This window comes from Microcebus murinus, chromosome 14 (genome assembly GCF_040939455.1).
Source record: "Microcebus murinus isolate Inina chromosome 14, M.murinus_Inina_mat1.0, whole genome shotgun sequence".
NCBI classification, from domain to species: Eukaryota; Metazoa; Chordata; class Mammalia; order Primates; family Cheirogaleidae; genus Microcebus; species Microcebus murinus.
Window position 1 is genome coordinate 13,942,975 of NC_134117.1, and position 23,040 is coordinate 13,966,014.

Here is a 23,040-nt window from a genome sequence, read left to right on the forward strand (position 1 = left end):
GGAAAGGCAATTTTCAAAAAGACAGAAAATAACAAATGCTGGTATAGATGTGAAAAAAGGGGGACACTTATATCCTGTTGTTGAAAATGTAAATTAGTGCACCCATTGAGAAAAACAGTATTGAGCTTCCTCAAAAAATTTAAAATAGATTTACCATATGTTCCAGCAATCCCACTACTGAGTATATATCCAAAGGAAATGAAATCGGGTTGTTGAAGAGACATTTGTATTCCCATATTTAATGTGGCAGTATTCACATTAATCAAGATATGGAATCAACCTAAATGCTCATCAATGGATGATGAAAAAAGAACACATGGTGTATATACACAATGGAATGCTACTTAGCCATAATAAAAAAAAAAAATCTTGTCATTTGGACAACATGGATGAGCCTAGAAGATATTATGTTAAGTGAAATAATTTAGGCACAGAAAGATACATACTGCATGATCTCATTCATATGTGGAATCTAAAATAATTGATTTAATATAAGTTGAGAGTAGAATAGTGGTTACCAAAAACCAAGGAGAATAGTAGGAGGAGGAAATGGGTAGAGACCAGTCAATGTTACAGTTAGATAGAAGGAATAAGTTCTGCTACTCTTTTGTGTAGTATGATGACCACAGCTAATAAAGAATGCATTGTATATTTCAAATAACTAGAAAAGAGGATTTTGAATGTTCTCACCACAAAGAAATGATAAATGATTAAGGTGTTGGATATGTTAATTACCATGATTTTCTCATTACACAATGTATATGTGTACTAACATATCACATGTTACCTCATAAAAATATATAATTATTATGTATCAATTTAAGAAAAGAATGATTATAATTTTACATTAAATGTATAAATATGTGCATGGAAAAGTTAATGATGGGTATCTTAGTCTAGTGAGATTCTTCTACATCATTAATATTCTATAATAAATTCATATTACTTTTATAATAAGAAGCAATAATTAACTTTTATAATAAGACCCTTAATTTTTAACATTATGCTTAAAATGTTAAGTTATAGTGTCACATAATATTTACTATGTGACACCACTAATGAATTCACTCAGGTAAAAATAAAATGTATTCTGTGGCCACTACTATAAAGAATTACCTAAAGATTTAAAATAAGAAATGGGTTACTATAAATAATTTATGAAATTTCTGGCCACATGGAAGAATCATAAGAAACAAATGCTTTACTATTTGAATAACATAGTTAAATTTAGCACTTGTATCTAACATCTTCTTCACAGATTAACACCAAGTAATAAGGAAATTTGACAGCAACAACAGGCATTTAGATGTGGTGACAGTTACATAAACAAAGCTAGAAAGTCGTAACCTACAATACCTCTTGAAATTAAAAGATGACCCCTGACAAAACACTACTAAACCCTCCCATCCTAAATTAGAAAAAGTCTAACAAGGTTTGGCCATGGGACAGTCAAGCACATCACTGGTACACCTCCATACAGCAACTAGAAAGGATGATGCAAGGAAGACCAATGTAGTGGATATACAGAAAGTTGGTATAATTTAACTTAACTGCAGGGAAAATATCCAACAAAATAAAAGATTGGTCATTGTCATAGCTTATAACTAGTACAGCAACAATGGCAAAGAAGAAAGCATGTTACAGAAAGGGTAACCCAGGCATAATGACTGTAGTAAACACAGACAAGAAAAAGATACACTAGTAAGCCTATGATTATGTTTTATTCCCTATTACTATCAGACTGTTGGATCAATAAGTAATGTAAGCTTGCATGTAATAGTTCTTCCAAGATACATTGTTACTTGAAAGGTTCTAAACATCACCATTGCTGTGGATATGAATAAAACTAAAGAGAAGCTATCCATTCTATTTCATCTAAATTTTAAAAACCAGCCCAGATGTCTCTACATTTATGAACACACAAACAGAAAAAAATCAAAATAAAGCAAAATGACAAATTCAGCATCTGACATGCAAATAAAGTACATACTTTTGAAAAACATGTGCTATCTAACAGATGTGCAACATTTAAAATATCTTCTTGACATTTTTAATAAATTGAAAACATATATACACAGAAATTCAAGGCAAAAATTATCCAAAAACATTTTTCAATACATAGCCAACTTTAAAAGAAAAGGATTCTATCAGATGCTAGAAATGAAGCAAGGATTCAAAACAAGAAATAGAAAGCGAAGTTTGAGCTAGTGGCAAAATTTCTCTACATATGAGACAGATAGTCAAGAGCTAGAAGACATAGGTTCCAAAATCCAGCAGGGCCAGAAGTTATGATTGCTGGCATCCTTAAGGAAAGGAAACAAACAGAACCATTTTCATGAAGTGAAGCCTCAACTTTAGGCCTCATCTGCAAAAAAGATATTAACACATATCACAAGATCCATAAAAAGCAGAAAATAACTTTAAGTCAACTGGGGTATGTGTATGAAAGAAAAAAGTGACTAGTGAGAACTTAAAGTCTGCAGGCAGGTATATGTGTGTTCATTTGAAATTTACATTGTCCATATAGTAAAAAAAAAAAAAAAAAACCAAGAAAAATTAAAATTAAAAATAATCACTCCTAGAATAGAACATATAAAAAAAGAATACTGGCACCCTCCAATTAAATAAATCAGTCACAGAAATAGAGCAGAGAAACAAGAGAAAAGAGCAAAGCCTACAAGAGCTGTGGGATTATGTGAAGAAACCTAATGTGAGGGTCATAGGGTTGCAGGAAGGGGAAGAAGACAACACTCAAGGGTTGGACAAGCTGTTTGAAGATATAATAGAGGAAAATTTCCCAGGCCTTGCTCAAAATCTTGATATACAAGTTCAAGAAGCCCAGAGGACCCCTGGGAGATTCAACGCAAACAGGAAGACGTCACGACATGCAGTCATCAGACTAACCAAAGTATCAACTAAAGAGGCCCTTCTAAGAGCTGTAAGACAAAAGAAGCAAGTAACATACAAGGGAAAGCCAATTCGAATAACATCAGACTTCTCTAATGAGACTTTACAAGCAAGGAGAGACTGGGGCCCCATTCTCACTCTTTTGAAACAAAACAATGCCCACCCTAGAATCTTATTCCCTGCAAAACTAAGCTTCGTATATGAAGGAGAAATAAAAACATTCTCAGACAAGCAAAGGCTCAGAGAATTCACCAAGACAAGACCAGCCCTACAAGAAGTACTTAAAACAGCGTTATCCACGGAACATCATAATAATAACCCACGGATATAAAAACAACCAAAACCCAAAGATATTAAAGGCCAGATATTACAATGGCTCAAGACAGAAATCATAGCAACAACATCCAACCTAACAGAATGATCAGTAATCTACCTTACCTATCAGTTCTCTCAATAAATGTGAATGGCTTAAACTCTCCACTCAAGAGACATAGGCTGGCTGAATGGATAAGAAAATACAGGCCAAGTATATGCTGTCTTCAGGAAATACATCTAACCTGCAAGGATGCATATAGACTAAAAATAAAAGGGTGGAGATCAATATTCCAAGCAAATAGAAGCCAAAAGAAGGCTGGTGTGGCAGTTCTAATTTCAGACGATTTAGTTTTTAAACCAACAAAAGTAGTAAAACACAAAGAGGGTCATTATATAATGGTGAAGGGCACAGTCCAACAAGAAGAGATAACAATTTTAAATATATATGCACCCAACTTAGGTGCACCCAGATTCATAAAGCAAACCTTACTGGAGCTAAGCAAATGGATTAATAGCAACTCCATAATCGCCGGAGATTTCAACACCCCACTGACGGCACGAGACAGATCCTCCAAACAGAAAATTAATAAAGAAATAATGGACTTAAACAAAACTCTAGAACAATTGGGTCTGACAGACATCTACAGAACATTCTACCCAAAATCCACTGAATATACGTTCTTCTCATCAGCTCACGGGACATTCTCTAAGATTGACCATATCCTAGGACACAAAGAAAATCTCAAGAAATTTAAAAAAATAGAAATCATACCATGTACCTTCTCAGATCACAGTGAAATAAAACTAGAAATCAACCCTAACAGAAACTCACATTTCTACACAAAAACGTGGAAATTAAACAACCTCCTACTAAATGATTACTTCGTAAATGAAGAAATCAAGACGGAAATAAAACACTTCTATGAAGAAAACGACAATGGAGAGACAAGTTATCAACTCCTCTGGGACACAGCTAAAGCAGTTCTGAGAGGAAAGTTTATCTCCATAAATGCCTATAACCAAAAGACAAGAAGATCACAAATAGACAATCTAATGAAACGACTCAAAGAGCTGGAAAAAGAAGAACAGACCAACCCCAAACCCAGCAGAAGAAGTGAAATCAACAAGATCAAATCAGAACTAAACGAAATTGAAAACAGGAAAGCTATTCAGGAGATTAATAAAACAAAAAGTTGGTTCTTTGAAAAAATAAACAAAATTGACACACCATTGGCTAAGCTAACGAAAAGCAGAAAAGAGAAATCTCTAATAAGCTCCATCAGGAACAAAAAAGGAGATATCACAACTGATCCCAAAGAGATACAAGATACAATTTATGAATACTACAAAAATCTTTATGCACACAAACTGGAAAATGTGGAGGAAATGGACAAATTTCTAGAAACACACAGCCTCCCTAGGCTCAACCAGGAAGAAATAGATTCCCTGAACAGACCAATCTCAACAGCTGAAATAGAAACAGCAATTAAAAATCTCCCTAAAAAGAAAAGTCCCGGTCCAGATGGCTTCACACCTGAATTTTACCATACTTACAAAGAAGAACTAGTACCTATCTTGCAGAAACTATTCCACAACATCGAGAAGAACGGAAACCTCCCCGACACCTTTTATGAAGAGAATATTACTCTGATACCAAAACCAGGAAAGGATGCAACAAAAAAAGAAAACTACAGACCAATATCCCTAATGAATATAGATGCAAAAATTTTCAACAAAATCTTAGCTAACCGAATCCAGACACTTATCAAAAAAATAATCCACCACGACCAAGTGGGCTTCATCCCAGGGATGCAGGGATGGTTCAACATACGTAAATCTATAAATGCAATTCACCACATAAACAGAAGCAAAAACAAAGACCACATGATTCTTTCAATAGATGCAGAAAAAGCTTTTGACAAAATTCAACACCCTTTCATGATACGAACACTTAAGAAAATAGGCATAGAAGGGACATACCTAAAAATGATACAAGCCATATATGACAGACCCATAGCCAACATCATACTGAATGGGGAAAGATTGAAATCATTCCCACTTAGAACTGGAACCAGACAAGGCTGCCCACTATCTCCACTTCTGTTCAACATAGTGCTGGAAGTCTTGGCTACAGCAATCAGACAGGAAAATGGAATCAAAGGTATCCAAATAGGGGCAGAAGAGATCAAACTTTCACTGTTTGCTGATGATATGATATTGTATCTAGAAAACCCCAAAGATTCAACCAAGAAACTCCTGGAACTGATCAATGAATTTAGTAAAGTCTCAGGATACAAAATCAATACACAGAAATCAGAGGCATTCATATACGCCAACAACAATCTAATTGAGAACCAAATCAAAGACTCAATTCCCTTCACAATAGCAACAAAGAAATTAAAGTACCTAGGAATATATTTAACCAAAGAGGTAAAAGACCTCTACAGGGAGAACTATGAAACACTGAGGAAGGAAATAGCAGAGGATGTAAACAGATGGAAATCCATACCATGCTCGTGGATCGGCAGACTCAATATCATCAAAATGTCTATACTACCCAAACTGATCTACAGATTCAATGCAATACCTATTAAAATCCCATCAGCATTCTTCACAGATATAGAAAAAATAATTTTACGCTTCGTATGGAACCAAAGAAGACCCCGAATATCAAGAGCAATTCTAGGCAACAAAAACAAAATGGGAGGCATTAATATGCCAGATATCAAACTATACTACAAAGCTGTAGTAATTAAAACAATATGGTATTGGCACAAAAACAGGAATATTGACCAGTGGAACAGATGTGAGAATCCTGATATAAAACCATCCTCATATAGCCATCTCATCTTTGACAAAGCAGACAAAAACATACGCTGGGGAAAAGAATCTCTCTTCAATAAATGGTGCTGGGAAAACTGGATAGCCACCTGTAGAAGGCTAAAACAGGACCCACACCTTTCACCTCTCACAAAAACCAACTCACGCTGGATAACAGACTTAAACCTAAGGTATGAAACTATTAGAACTCTAGAGGAAAAAGTTGGAAACACTCTCCTAGACATCGGCCTGGGCAAAGAGTTTATGAAGAAGTCCCCAAAGGCAATCACAGCAGCAACAAAAATAAATAAATGGGACATGATCAAACTACAAAGCTTCTGCACAGCCAAAGAAATAGTCATGAAAGTAAACAGACAACCTACAGAATGGGAGAAAATTTTTGCATCCTATGCATCCGATAAGGGACTGATAACTAGAATATACTTAGAACTCACGAAAACCAGGAAGAAAAAATCAAATAACCCCATTAAAAAGTGGGCAAAGGACTTGAACAGAAATTTTTCTAAAGAAGACAGAAGAATGGCCAACAAACATATGAAGAAATGCTCAACATCTCTAATCATCAGGGAAATGCAAATCAAAACCACAATGAGATATCACTTAACCCCAGTTAGAATGGCCTTTATCAAAAAATCTCCAAACAATAAATGCTGGCGTGGTTGCGGAGAGAGAGGAACACTCCTACACTGCTGGTGGGACTGCAAACTAGTTCAACCTCTGTGGAAAGCAATATGGAGATACCTTAAAGCGATACAAGTGAATCTACCATTTGATCCAGCAATCCCATTGCTGGGCATCTACCCAAATGATCCAGTGACACTCTACAAAAAAGACACCTGCACTCGAATGTTTATAGCAGCACAATTCATAATTGCAAGGCTGTGGAAACAGCCCAAGTGCCCATCAATCCAAGAGTGGATTAATAAAATGTGGTATATGTATACCATGGAGTACTATTCAGCTCTAAGAAACAATGGCGATATAGCACATCTTATATTTTCCTGGTTAGAGCTGGAACCCATACTACTAAGTGAAGTATCCCAAGAATGGAAAAACAAGCACCAGATATATTCTCCAGCAAACTGGTATTAACTGAGTAGCACCTAAGTGGACACATAGGTACTACAGTAATAGGGTATTGGGCAGGTGGGAGGGGGGAGGGGGGCGGGTATATACATACATAACGAGTGAGATGTGCACCATCTGGGGGATGGTCATGATGGAGACTCAGACTTTTGGGGGAAGGGGGGGAAATGGGCATTTATTGAAACCTTAAAATCTGTACCCCCATAATATGCCAAAAATAAAAAAAATAAAAAAAAAAAAAAGAATACTGGAATTCAGCAAAGAAGTGACAGTAAACACTTAAGGTAAAAAAAATGCTCAACATCCCTAATCATCAGGGAAATGCAAATCAAAACTACAATGAGATATCACTTAACTCCAGTGAGAATGGCCTTTATCAAAAAGTCTCCAAATAACAAATACTGGCGTGGATGTGGAGAGAGAGGAACACTCCTACACTGCTGGTGGGACTGCAAACTAGTTCAACCTCTGTGGAAAGCAATATGGAGATACCTTAAAGCGATACAAGTGAATCTACCATTTGATCCAGCAATCCCATTGCTGGGCATCTACCCAAATGATCCAATGACACTCTACAAAAAAGACACCTGCACTCGAATGTTCATAGCAGCACAATTCATAATTGCAAGGCTGTGGAAACAGCCCAAGTGCCCATCAATTCAAGAATGGATTAATAAAATGTGGTATATGTATACCATGGAGTACTATTCAGCTCTAAGAAACAATGGTGATATAGCACATCTTATATTTTCCTGGTTAGAGCTGGAACCCATATTACTAAGTGAAGTATCCCAAGAATGGAAAAACAAGCACCAGATATATTCTCCAGCAAACTGGTATTAACTGAGTAGCACCTAAGTGGACACATAGGTACTACAGTAATAGAGTATTGGGGAGGGGGGGAGGGGGGGCAGGTATATACATACATAACGAGTGATAGGCGCACCATCTGAGGGATGGCCATGCTGGATACTCAGACTTGTGGGGGGAGGGGGGGAAGGGCATTTATTGAAACTTTAAAATCTGTACCCCCATAATATGCCGAAATAAAAAAAAAAAAAGGCGATGAAAGTGAGGCAGCCAGCTTGGTCAGGATCAGCTGGGAGCCTGGAGAGGCTCCCCAGAATGAGGACAGGGTAAGTGAGAAATCTAGAGCAGTGCACATTCCCACCAAGGACTCCTGCAATCCTAGCCACGGGAGAGCCCCTCAAGCCATGTGGGCCCAGCATAGACAGCTGCCTAGAGACCCCATCAAAGCGTTGCTCCAGAGAGGGAGCTCACACCGGGTCAGACACACAGTTCCAGAGATGTGTGTAAGCTGCTGCAGTATAACACCATTTTGAGAGCCCAACCTCCACCAGATTGACTCCTGCCCTTAGGCACAACATCCTAGCATCTCCACATCTCAGGAGCCACCACTGATATCCTACCACAAACTCTCAGAGAGCTGCGGCAACACAACAGCAGCTGGACTCAACAATTGTGAAAGGGTCCGCAGCACTGTGGGCCACACAGAGTACTACAGTGCAGGACAGGAGGAGGCTGCCCTTGGGACAGAAGGAACCAAAGTGTGTGATCCTAAAGCCTGAGAGCTGCCTGCCTAGAGATTCTTATAGCAACAATGCCTCCACCAGCAGCAAGATTTCTGTCCTCTAGCACACACCCTAGAGACAGGCTCTTCCCATATACTATTGTGGCCACTACTGTGGCTGAGCAACAAAGCATGTGCTCCCCAAATCCTGAGAGCTGGCTGCCTGGGGCTGCTGATAGCATCCAGCCCCAAACAGCAGCATAGTCTCTGTTCTCTAGCCCTGAGGACAGACTTGTCCCACACACTGCTGCAGCCACTGCTGCCTTCAGAAGACAAAATGTGTGTTTTCCCTAAAGCCTGAGAGCTACCTGACTGGGGTTGGGGACAGAAAACACACCACACCAGCAGCAAGGTCTTTGTGCTGTAGCATTTACCCTGAGATTTGGCTTTTCCAACACATCTCTGCAGCTACCGCTGCAACCAGGAACAGAAGCACAAGCTTGTCAGAGTCTGAAAGCTGCCTGTCGAGGGCTGCTGATTGCTGCCAAGGGCCAAAGTGCACACTCCCCAGAACCTGAAAGCCGCCTGCCCACCAGGGGCCACTTTCACTGACAGCAACCCTGCCCTCCCAGCAGCAGAGCCACTACACATTTGCACATACCTTAAGGAGAGGCTCTCTGAACTCAATGCCTTGAGTGACAAAGCCCTACCTATTAGTGTCTGCACCTCTGTGCATCACCCAGAGGACTGAGGTCAGGCCACCTAGAAACCACCCCTACAGTGCCTAAACATGTCACCCAGGTGCATGGGGAGCACCCCTGCCACTCTACCCCTCACTAGTATCTGTGCAATCCACTGGGGACTTGAAGATGAGCACACTCAGCCTGACACCAACACAAGATGGATTAAAGACTTAATCTAATGTTCGATAGCAGAGTAGAGTGACTTTAGTTAACAACAATGTATTGTATATTTCAAAATAGGTAGAAGAGAGGACTTGAAATGTTCCCAACACATAGAAATCATAAATACTCAAGGTGATGGATACCCAAATAACTGATTTGATCATTACACATTCTATTAATATAACAAAATATCACATGTACCATAAATATGTACAAATATTATGTAATAATAAAAAATGGGATATTTTGCAATCTTACAAATTAGACTTTCTCAGACCAATCAAGTCCGTAAGTTATGGTATAGAAATTCTAAGTCTAGGTCTCTCTCCTTCTTGGAATTCCATTCTGAAAATATCATATATAAAAGCCCAGTCTACAATTCTGGAGGATAATAGGCCTAGTATTGCAAAGATAAGCCATTCCAAATGAGGACCACCTGCACCAACCAGCCAACTCAAACCACCAGCCATGTCAATTTAGCTTTCTAAGACTATCCAAAACCAGTCAAGTTGCCAAATAACTATAGCTACATGATAGGAGAGAGGCTGCAGATAGAAATCTGCAGTTGGGTCCCTCTGAATCTTTGGCTAAATAATGAATTGAAAACAGTGATGTGAAACACAATAAAGCTGGAGAAAGAACCACCAGAATAAAACCTGGAGAGATTGGCAGAAGAAGTGCCTAGATAAATCCAATATAAATTGATGAAACAGAGAATCATAAATTAAACTGCTTTAATACAGTGAATGTGGGTTGCTGTGTTGGATAGTAATAAATAATTGAAATATAAGTTTAAGATAAAATTAGTAACATTTAAAGAAAGAATTAGTGAATTAAAATATAGATCTTAGGAGATGTAAGAATGCAAAATACAGAGCTGGCAGTTGAAAAATTAGAAACCTAATAAGCAGCTTAACATGAGTGAAGCAAACTCCTAGAAATAGAGGACACAGTAACAACACAATGGGACAGATACAATATTTGAAGACATAATGGTGGGAAACTTTACAACAATGATGAAAAATTATTAAGATACAGAGTCAATAAACCAGTAATTCAATAACAATAAAAACTAAAACTCAAATACAACATATTAAAATTATCAAAAGCCAAAACTAAGAAAAAAATCTATTTTAAAAAGTCAGAAGGAGGAAAAAGATATATTGCTTTCAAAAGAGAAACAATAAAACTGACAGAGAAATTCTCAAGAGAAACAGTGGAATCCAGAAGAAAATTACATCTTCAAATTATTTAAAGATTATGTCTGTCAATTTAGAATGCTATAACCAGCAAAAATATTCTTCAATTATGAAGAAACACACTTACATAATAAAAAGTTTTTCAGACATATGAAAACTAAGACAATTTGTAGCCAAAATTGAGAAAAATAATTCTTAAAAATGCTAAATGAAACTCATCAGGCTAAAGAAAAATCACAGCAGAAGGGAATTCATATCTATAAGAAAAATGAAGATCACAAGAAATAGCCAATATGTGGGTAATTTTTTTTCTTTGCAAGACTTCTTTATATGAAAATTGTCTATTTAAAGCAAAATTAATAATGTATCGTGGGGTTTCTGAAACATATGACAATAGTGGCAGAAAGGACAGAAAAGGAACAAATGTAATTATACTGTTGTAATATTCTTACCTTACACACGAAGTAGTATAGTATTGATTCAAGGTAGACTGTGATAAGATAAAGATGACTATTACAATCACTACAGCAGACACTAAAAAAAACACAAAAGAGGTATAGCTAAAAATCCAATAAAGGTGATTTTAAAAATGGACTTAAAACTACTCAGTTAACTCAGAAAAGGTAAAAGGAGGAACAAACAACACAGAAAAGAATAAAGAAAAATTTTTAAATAAATAACTATGATGGTAGTTTAAAGTCAATATTAGGGATATTATACTAAATGTAAATTGACTAAATACTGATAAAAGATAAAGACTGTCAGAAAAGATTTAAAAAATTAAAAATGCAACATATATATGCCAGTTGCAAGAGGTTCATTATAAATTAAAGCACACAGATTAGACTTCCACTTCTGCTCATAAGGATTAGACACTCTGGGAATTAAGAAAAAAAATGAAGTAAAATATATGAAACAACTTTCAAATACAACAGGCCTCTCAGGAATAAAATTCCCTAAAAAATGGAAACAAACTGAGCTCTATAACTGTCCAGGCTTGCTGCCTGGAGGCAGATTTGAGAATGCAGCCAGGGAAAGAGACCCAAACAGAAACCAGATATCTCATTTAGTTGAGGAAACAGAGATTGAAGTTAAAGGAGGCTATAGCAGCTAGAATTTGTGAGGGCAAAGTTCAAAATACTAAGAGAGATGTGCACACAGCAATCTACTGAGGGGCGAAATAATGAACTGAAAACACTGATGCTAAATACCATAAAGCTGAATAAAGAACTACCATAAAAAAGTAAGTCAAACAATGTCAGGAGCTTATATTAGGCTGGGAATAGTTTGTGTTCCCACTCATCAGAGTGCAGAGAGATCATAATACAAAGGGCATTGTTCAGAGACCACAGAAAGATACTATACATTAGCATCAAACTTAATGTTGCTATGTACATCCTCTAACAAATCTTAAAAACTATTTTTAAAATAATCATAATCATACAGATCCCAAGTAACATAACTGCATGTCAGAAAAAATGCCTGATGCTCTAAAATAGAGCAAAATCAATTACCTAGCTGCAAAAACTCACAATGTACAGGATAACATCAAAAATAACAAGAATAGGCAAATCCACAGAGACATAAAGTAAATTAGTGACCATTCAGGGCTGGCAAGGATGGAGTGTGAATAGGTAGTGAATGATAATGGCATTGACTTCCTTTGGGGAGTATAATAATGTTTTAAAACTCACTGTGGTGATGGTTGTACAACTCTGTGAACATACTAAAAAAAAAAACCACTGAGTTTTACTCTTTAAATGGGCAAATTGCCTGCTGTGATGTCTAGTCTTATGTGTCAATGAGACTGGGTTATACTATATTACTCAGTTATTTAGCCAAACACTAATCTAGGTGTTGCTATGAAGTTATTTTGTAGATGTGGCTAACATCTACAATCTATTTACTTTAAGTAAAGGAAACTATCATTGATAACATGGGTAAGCTTCATTCAATTAGATGAAGGCCTTAAGACTAAAAACTGAGGTTTTCTGGAGAAGAAGAAATCCTTCCTGAGTTCTCAGCTTGAGTGCCTGCCCTACAAATACTAGACTTGCAAGCTCCCAAATTTGCATCAGCCAATTCCTTAAAATCTCTCTCTCTGGAATTGAGAGAGAAAGAGGAAGGGAGGGAGAAAAGACAAAGATAGATAGAGATAGAAAAATATAGGAATAAACATACATTTCTCCAGAGAAATAGAATATATACATATGTATATATTCTAACCAATTAATGCATATGGATATGGTATGTGAATTATATCACAATAAAGCTTTCATAAAAAATAAATCAGATGCAAATTAACAGCAGATAAGACTACATAGAAAAAAAGATTAGTGAACTTGAAGACATAACAGAAATAATCTGTAGTAGGCAAAATTCCAAAATGGCCTGCAATTACCAGTTCCCTTATATAATCTCCACCTCTTGGGTATAGAAGGGACAAGTAGATATGATACGATAATCACTCCAATTATTAGATTATGTAATGTAGCACAGCTTACTTTAAGAAAAGGAGATTATTCTGGATGGACCTAATTAGGTGATCCCTTAAAAAGAACTGTACTGTACCTGAAGAAAAAGATTCAAAGTGTGAGAGAGTTAAATTTGATTTCTGAATACTCTACATTGCTAGTTTTGGGAATGGAGAGGGGAATGGGAGAAAGAATGAGGGCATCCTCTAGGAGCTAAAGCAGTCACTGGCTGACAGTCAACAAGAAAATGGGCACCTCATTGCTATAACTACAAGGACCTTGAATTCTGCCAACAACTTGAAGAAGCTTGGAAGTAGATCCTCCATAGCTTCAAACAAAAACTCAGCCTGACTGGCACCTTGATTTCAACCTTTGAGATCCAGAGCACAGAACCTACCCATGCCATGCCCCAACATCTCACTTACATAACTTTGAGCTATGAATGGATCTTATTTAAGCCTCTAAGTTGGTCATAACTTTACCAGACTTTAAGCTATACTACCAGGCTATAGTAACCAAAACAGTATGGGACTGGTGCAAAAATAGAGACATAGACCGATGGAACAGAACAGAGAACCCACATAAAAAACCATTCTGATACTGCCAACTGATCCCTGACAAAGTACACAGCAATATACACTGGGGGAAAAGAATCCCTATTCAATAAATGGTGCTGGGAAAACTGGATAGCCACATGTGGAAAACTGGTTAGCCACATGTAGAAAATTGAAACAGGATCCATATCTCTCACCACTCACTAAAATTAATTCAGGATGGAAAACAGACTTAAATCTAAGATATCAGATCAGTTATTTAAGTTTCTACCTTATACAACTATTTAAAAGAAGAAAGTTACATGATAAATAAACAGAAGAAAAAATTAAAATTAAAAGAAATTGACATATAAAATTAACAATAGAGAAAAATCAATGAAACAAAAAGCCATTTACACAATCAATGAAAACAGACAAGCCTCAAGCCAGACTAATCAAGAGAAAAAAACACAAATCATCAATATTTAGAAATAAAGAGAGGGGATCAGTAAAGATCATACAGATTTTCTGCCAATAAGATCTCAGAAGAAATGAACAAATTCCTTGAAAGATACAAACTGTCATACACATTCAAGAAAAACTAATAAACTTGAATAGCCCCATATCTACTTTTTAAAAAATAAATTTGTAGTTTAAATCTCTCTTTCAAAGAAAACTCCAGGCCCAGATGTCTTCTTCAGTGAACTCTACGAAACATTTGAGGAAGAAATAATACTTATTCTATACAAACTCTTCCAGAAAACAGAAGAGGAGAAACAATTTTTCAACTCTTGAGGTAGCATTATACTATTAACAATCAGACAGTAAGAACGGGAAGGCATTAAGAACACTATAGACCCACATTCTCATTGATTTAAATGCAAAAATACTAAACAAAATATGAAGAAACTGAATCCATCAATATAGCAAAAGGATAACATACCATGCACAAGTGGGGTTTATTCCAAGAATGCAAGCTTCGTTTAGCATTTGAAAATCAATCAATATAATTATTCATTATTAACAAACTAAAACAAACAGTAATCATCATAGCATGAAGAAACATGATAAAATTTCTTGGTAACTGAAAACAATAGAAGCTGCCTATGTCTGTGTCTCCCAAAATGGCAAAAAAAAAAAAAAAAAAAAAGAAAAGAAAAACAGAACAAAAATTTTAAAAAGAAAATTACTTAAAAATTATACCCTCATTATAACCTGACAACAGAAACTATCCAAACTTCAAAATAACCATAGGTTAAAAGAGAAAACAAGGATTTCCAAGGAAGTAATCTCTTATGCTCACAACCCACTGTACCTCACCAACATAAACCAAGAAGAGAGAAAAGGAGAGTTGTCTCCAGGTTCAAAGTTGACATAAGTTACCCTAAGTATGAAAACATTAAAACAGTGTCCTCAAAGATTAGAGCACCATCTATAAGAAAATGACTTAGAAGTAGGTACAATTTGAAGTAGCAGTATTGGGTACAGTTTCGGGAGAGAATAAAAAAGGACAAAGTAAAAAATAAAGGTGCCTTTTGGCAACTGGATGATTAAGGGATAAATAAATGAACAAATTAAATTCTTATCACACACACACAAAAAAAACCCTCAAATTCAGAGGACACATGATCCTTACCTCCACCACCAAAATGTTGTTACTCTGACAGAAGGAGTACCATAAAACTAGAAATCTTATAAACTATGTCAATGCTACAAAAATGGGAAAAATTATAAGTCATACAGAGTTATTATTGAGAAAAACAAATAACCAGATTCAACACACCTTAATTAAAAATTCCCCTGCAAAATACAACCATGAAGCAGAAGATTGCAAAACAGCTTTTCCAAACAGAATTAAATATAGTCAAACCAGCATTTGGGTACTTAAAAAACCACCTTAAATCAGAAATTTAAATATTAAGACTAGAAATGGAAACAAAAAAGAAAGAAATGAAAAAAGAATTGACTAAACTCAGGAAAGAAATGAAAAAAGAGAGTTTGTGAACATATGTTAAAACCACCACAGTAATGAATGTTTTTGAAGAAGATACTTTGAAGCTATGCAAATGTCCTGTTTTCTCCTTAAAAATTCACCCACTAATTTTAGCATTCTTAAAAGAATTATTACTATAGCAATTATTACTCTGCTGTTCTAAAGATAATTTTTTCCCACATTCCCTTTATATTTCTTATTTGGAATTTTTCAATAAGGAAGATTCATACATTCTCACCCAGTTATTATTTACTTAATCATTTAATCGGTATAGAAGCAGATACGTCTTTCTTCTTTGGGTTATAATCGATACAATCATTATTTATTTTGTTGCCTAGATTTGATTCATTGAGAGCGCTTTCAGTTTGGCTCCATGTCCCTTTGGAACCACTCCATCCTTCTCTCTCTCTCTTTTTTTTTTTTTCTTTAAGCACTTCTTATTTTCTAGCACTACAAAATGCTTCAGACTCATCTTGTATCCTCCCTGGCCTTCCTAGAAGTCCATCATTCCTCCAGAGAAACTGAATTCCTATCATTGGAGAATGATATTTAGAAACCAGGATCTGTGCATTGGATATGTTCATTGCTAAACAATGTCATGGCTTTTAGGCCTCCTTGGCAGAGCTAGGAAATAATATATGTGTGTATATTAACCCATGTATACACATGTATCTGTATTTACTTCTGTGTATATATACAGTCATTCCTCTGTACCCACAGGGGATTGGTTCCAGGACACCCCATGGATATCAGAATCTAAGGATACTCAAGTCCTGAAAGTCTTTGTATCTGCAGAACCTCCAGATGCAAGAGTTGGCCCTCCATATCCATGTTTCTCACATCCCTTGAATGCTGTATTTTCAATCCATGTTTGGTTGAATCTGTGGATGCAGAACCCTGGAAAGGGAGGGCTAACTGTATTAAAATAAAAATAAATTCATGCTATTATCTCAGACTCTTACTCAGCTCCACAAGGTTCACTGTAGCCTTCACCCCTTGTTTATTTTTAACTTCTTTCTCTGACGATGGGAAACATGTCTCCCATTAAATACAACTTACTTATTTGCTCAGATCTAGTATACATACAAAATATTGTTAGAATTATGAAAATGTACCCAGAAAATTTTACCAACCAGAATTCACTCCTTATACACAATTTTTTGTTTCTTTAGCCTTAAAGCAACCAGTCAAAACACTGTTTTCCAAAGCTACTTAAGTCAATTCCTCTTTTTTTTTATTTGTCTTTTATTTTAATCTATTTATTTAGGTAGTTAGGTGAGATTATGGCATTTGTAATACAGTTAGATTCATTTGTTATAATTTGCATTTCATCCTGGGATTCCCCTAACATCCTGGTAGACTGGTTTTTAAATTTTTAAAAGAGTAAAGTTCATTCTTTATAGTACATAGTCTAGATTTTGACAAATGCTTATTTATATATCAACTACCTCAGTATCATAGAGACAGTTGCATACCCTCAAAATTCCATTGTAATGCCACCTTGAAATCAATCTGTACCCCTACTTTTGACAAATAATTGATTTTTTTTCCCATTCTCATAGCTTTGTCTGATTCAGGTTGTCTTGTGCATGAAATAACACAACATTTAGCCTTTGGTTCTGGCTCCTCCACTACACAAAGTACATTTAAGATTCAGGCATGGTGTTGCATGAATCAATAGTTTGTTCCTTTTTATTGCTTCTCATATATTTCGTAGTTTAGTAGCAGGTATTGTTGCACCCCATGCCATATTACCTCAGTTCATCTTGTCTCAGTGCTGCACATTGTCAGTGTTTCATCTAAAGTATGTTCTGCAGTATCGCTCTATTCTACTTTTCTGCCTCGGGGTTTTCACTGGTGCCAGGGAAAACTACTGATCAGATTTGCTGGTACAGATCATAAGCACAAGGAAATTAATTCCCCCAAGGGCATCACAAAAAATGCCCCAGCATCCTAGTCCCTCAGTGGGATAACTCTGACGAACATTCTACATGGTTCTTCACAGGTTCCAAGTGAGTCTGAGTCCAAATTTCCCAGTATGATAGCTAGCTTAATAACGCACATATTATTGATTTTTTCTCTCTTCTCTTTGAAATTCTTTTGATTCTCTCACTTATGCCTCCTAGCATCACCTCCCAAATAAATTATTAATACTTTATCTGAATCCTTGTGTCAGGTTGTTACTTCTTCTAGAACACTCTTTACCAGATATCTCCCATGATTCAGTTCCTCATCTATGTCAGGTGTTTATTGTTACTTATTTTAAATAGCAAGCAGCCAATCCCTCTTTATTCCTTTACTTATTTAATAGCACTTATCACCATCTAACTTCAGATATGTATATAATTAATTTATTAATTTCAATTAGAACATAAGCTCCATGAATACAGTAATTTTAGTCTAATTTGTTAATCATGTGTCTCTAGCACCCAAAACACTCCTTGGTACATGCCAGGTACTAAATAAAAACATTTGAATAATTTAACTTTTCAATGAGGTTGATTTTATTCAGAAGTACAGACTTCCTACAAAGAAAATCCCTGAAAAATTAAATGATATTCAAAACTGAATGGTAATTAATATCAACAGCAACTCCAAAATGAATCCAGATGAATCCATCATAGATTTTATATAGAACATTCCTATACTTAGCATGACGTTTGACTGGATACTATGAATTAGTTGAGAATTCTAAGATATTATAATCTTATGAACAATAAAAATTATGGTGTTTGCTAGAGGGTAGAAAACTGGTATAAAGCCAACATTTTTTCCTCTCAACAGTACACAGAAAACCAAATCTAATCATTATATTCCATGAATGTGCTTACCCTATTTAATGATTCTAAACAGAATACCACCTATACAACAGAAATGGATACAGTCTTGAGAAGAATATTTTTTATCTTTGAAATGTGAATCTCATTTTCATTATTTTTCTTTTCTAAATCTTTATTATAATAAAAGAAAAATCATTCTTGGTTCACTCAAGCAGAAACTGAAATTGTTTTCATCACATTTTTATTACCTGGACACTGGATAAAGGACCACTCATAGTTCTTTTCTTTGGGGCAAAGATTAGTGTCAAGAACCATTTCGTTGTTGTGCATTCCAACAAGCTTCATTGGTCCCCGTGAAGATCCTTCAATACAGTGTCCTCTTCCAGTATTACTAGGATCATTGCACCAACCACATCCAGGCTGCTCTAAACACTGTCCACAGGTTCTCAATCCAGAACAATTTTGAGCTGCATAAAGGAACATTTAACAAATATGTTACATGATCTTATATCCAATCAGAATTGTAGGCTAATGGAAAAATAAATATGATCATGAAAAAGGTAGTAAAAGGTCATCTATAGTTAATGTAAACATTTTTGCAATTAATACCTAAGAGACAGCAGTTAACTTAAAACAAATCAAACATACATCATGAACAAAGAGAAGATAAATGAACTGACTTAGCAGTGAAAAAAGGTGTGGTAACCATGACATGAGGAAAAATGAAGTTAGCACTTAAAGACTCCTGAGAATTTTGCTAGTACTTTTGGGGAGTTTATCTAAGAACCTACAGACCACCTTTATGATAGTTTGTGATGCAGAGCTATATTAGCCATTCTTTTTGTGCCTAGTAAGGGCCATCAATCAAAAACTCTGTGCTCTGCACATGGACATCCAGTGTAAGTGATACCTGCCCATTCTCTGAGATTGCTGGGCTGCATTTGGACTGCCTGTCCTTGACAATGTGCTTCCCAAGGGTCTAAGATACTAGGATGTGGCTATTATGTGAGGAGAAAACTCAATTTCATCCAAAGAACCAAGCTGAGTAGGAACATGAAAACTTGCTACTCTGCTTCAGGCAGACACTAGCAGCCCATTTTCAGGGCTTTAAAATATTGCTCCAAGACTCACTTGCTGAAATTGAACCCTTTTTCCTTTCCTTTTTTCTCTTTCTTTTTTTTTGATTGAGCTATAACCTATGAAACTCAACAAAGTCTATGAATACTGTAATGTCAGCCAAGAATGAACAGATATTATAATATTACAGCCAGACATCATATCCATAGCCATTGCTATATGATGTTTTAAATTTTTAATTCACAATCAGATCATCCTACATTGGGCTAAGACTTTACATAATTACTTTTACTGATGTTTTGCTACGAATGGCACACTTTGTCTTGGAAATTGTTTATTCATAGACGATACAGACATGCAAAGCACCATGGAGGATGTCTTCTAGTCACATGATTTAAAAAAAACAAAGGTAAAAAATGGTATATTTCTGGCAGACTCAATTTCATTGTGTGGTGTTAATAACTTAGCTACCACTCAGTGTTTTCATACTATTGGAAACAGAAATGTTCCTCAGAATACTGCAAACAAGAATGGCATAAATAATTCATTGACATGACTAATCTTCCTTTGGAAATTTACATTTTTAACAGTACACAGTGGTAAATAACACTTCATTTATTTTTTTTTCTTTTTTTTAAAGGATCCTATCTTGGAACACTTCATTTAAAAGATGCTTAGATAACTGAAAATGTCCTACATTACCATACCCCTCCTTAGTTTTCTTGGTTTGAAGTATTTCTCATCTATCTATGATTGTAGTTAACCACAGTATTTTTAACTAGATTAATCCAATTGTCTTCAAAACTATATGAGGCCACTATTAAATAAGGTAATAAGGTAATGGTGGTTTTGTTTTTGCTCAAGAGTAGAAAGCAACATCCATTGCTAAAATATTAACAGAAAATTCATTCTTTAGTTTTTAATAGTGACTCAAAAACTGATAGATTCTAATTTTTCTTCTTTTTCTTATAGAAAACTATATTACAGGAAAGCTTATATAGGCTGTACTATTGTTACTAAAGTTATAAATGGCATAGAGACCATGTCTATGGGTAATTATAATAATTATATGGGTAATTATAATAAATCTTTTTATTTTATTTTATCTATTTTTGGCTTTTAGAAAGATCAAGTTATAGAATATTCAATATAGTTTTTGAAATGTATACAAATTTAAAAAATAATCTTTAAGAAACAGTCATCCAATTTTTAAAATTATTGGCTTCCTTCATTGCCAAGAAAAGAACAGTGCTTACATTGAGTATATAAAATAATGAAAGAAATGTAGATTTGTGAGATACCATATCCTCAAGTTTATTTTTCCATTTTTATCATATCAACTGCATTTTCATTTGAACTTTTATATATTAAGAACTAAATCTTCTATTATTGCTTTAAATAATGCCCTTGGAATTCATTTTCACAAATAGGATATCTAACTACTTAAATTCTATCAATTATTAATAATGCCAGTTATTAACAAAGCTTTCTTGGAAACCATTAGGCAAAATTGTCTTAAAATATATTTCTTCTCTGTAATTTGTGAATTTTAAACATTAATATAACATTATAACTGGGAAATATTGGAGAATATTGCAAATCTATATTTGTTTCTCATTTCCAAAGAAAAGATTCCCTTAATTTCTATTTACCAGTAAACCTCAAATGATCATTGAGACAACGTTCAGAAAGCAACATAAAACTTAGGCCTTTTCTAATACAAAGTTTTATTGATAATTATAAAATGTCTTTTAGTAATCAATAAAACTATAAAATGTTTTTAAAGACTTACAACTGCCAAATGTTAAATGAGTAACTAGACACATGTTATAGCAACTGGCAATGTAAATCTATTACATATAATTAATTCAAAAAAGATATAAAGTTAAAGGCAACAGCATAGCAAAACCTTTGCCAAGAAGCTGACACCTTTAAAAGATTAACACTTAGCTACTTTTAACATTTAGATTTGAGCAAGAATGTTATCTTCACCCCTAGTCCCTATTTTATTTCCTGGCATTTCTTCACTACTCAATAAATGTTTGCTGATTAAAAACATGGAAAAAAATTAAACATAATGGAGAAGGAGTTTGTTTTTCACAAATAGTGGATCACTGTCAGGTGGTACCTACTACTTCCAAAAATAACAAGGTCTTCTTGAGACAATGTACTTTGCCCTTCTTCCCCACAATGATGCACAGGGCATATAATAAAAAAGCTGTGGAACTACAATAACTGTTATAGGAGTGTTGGACATCATCAACACAAATGATCTACATATAGCCACAGGAGAGGCAAGTATGACAACAGATAGAACAGAAAAAGAAATGACCTATGGAAAAGAAAAAATAGCAAAGTAGACTATCTGCCCAAGGGAAAATTATAGAATTAGACAGTAAAGCCTCTACAACAATCAATAAAACAAAAGAAGCAAAAGATCAAAAACAAGAGACACACAAAGCAGAACTAAAGAGCTGGCGTATGCATGCTTCACTGACAAACCCACCAGTGGTATTTAGTTATAATTACTTTATTTCTCAGTGGTAAAAATGCATTCATACCTGCATTTAAATAGCTATATATGTTTCAATTATCTTCTCAACAAATTCAGTTACAACTTTTATAGTGTAATTACACTGTTCTCAAAAAATTCACTTCAAATAAATAAAAAGCCCCAATTAAAGGATCATAAAAAGGGAAAGTATCTGAATATTAGCACATAACAATAAGGAAAGTGCAAGTGTAGTTAAGAGATACTGATATATATCTAGAAGTTCCTGCAATCATTTTAAGATTTTAAAAATCTTTAAAAAAAGAGTAAAGAGAAGAAAGCATATTTTGTAAGACATTCAAGAACATTTTTAGCAGGTAAAGAAACAAACTACTCTTCAGATTGAAAGAGCCAGTGAGAATTCTTTTCTGCAATGAAAAAATCTAAAACACTTTTCATTTGAAAAATCCATGTCGATAACTGAAAACTGAATTTAAAACAAATTGTAAAATTTTAGAATGTCAACAATAAAGAAAAAAGTCTTAAAAGCTCCCAAAGTAAGGGAAAGAAAAATGTTCCACAAAGGAATGAAAATTAGATTGGCATTAGAATTCTCATCCACAACAATGAAGGCTAAAGTTCTTCCAAAGAAAAAATTATTTAGAAGTCCATACTCAGCCATTCATTCAAGTGAAAATGAAAAGTAAACTTTTAGACATTCAAAGACTCAAAAGTTTACAAGCCACAAATTCATTTGGAAATAATTACTAAAGATTATTCTCCAATGATTAAGATGGTAAATTTTATGCTTTATGAATTTTACCACAAAAAAACCCAAATGAGAAGGAAGAAATTAGATATAAGAAAGATTTATGAGCAGAGAAGATAACTTAGATTTAATTGTAAAT

General features: G+C 34.9%; 1 protein-coding gene across 2 annotated transcripts in view; it reads right to left on the bottom strand.

Annotated features, from left to right (window-relative positions):
* The window catches only part of ATRNL1 (attractin like 1), a 615,535-nt gene that overhangs the window by 407,496 nt on the left and 184,999 nt on the right, over nt 1–23,040 (bottom strand). For both annotated transcript variants that reach the window (XM_012772753.2, XM_012772758.3), the window contains exon 18: nt 18,813–19,031. In XM_012772753.2, coding sequence (XP_012628207.1) covers nt 18,813–19,031 — 219 coding nt within the window. The remainder of the gene's footprint in view (nt 1–18,812; nt 19,032–23,040) is intronic.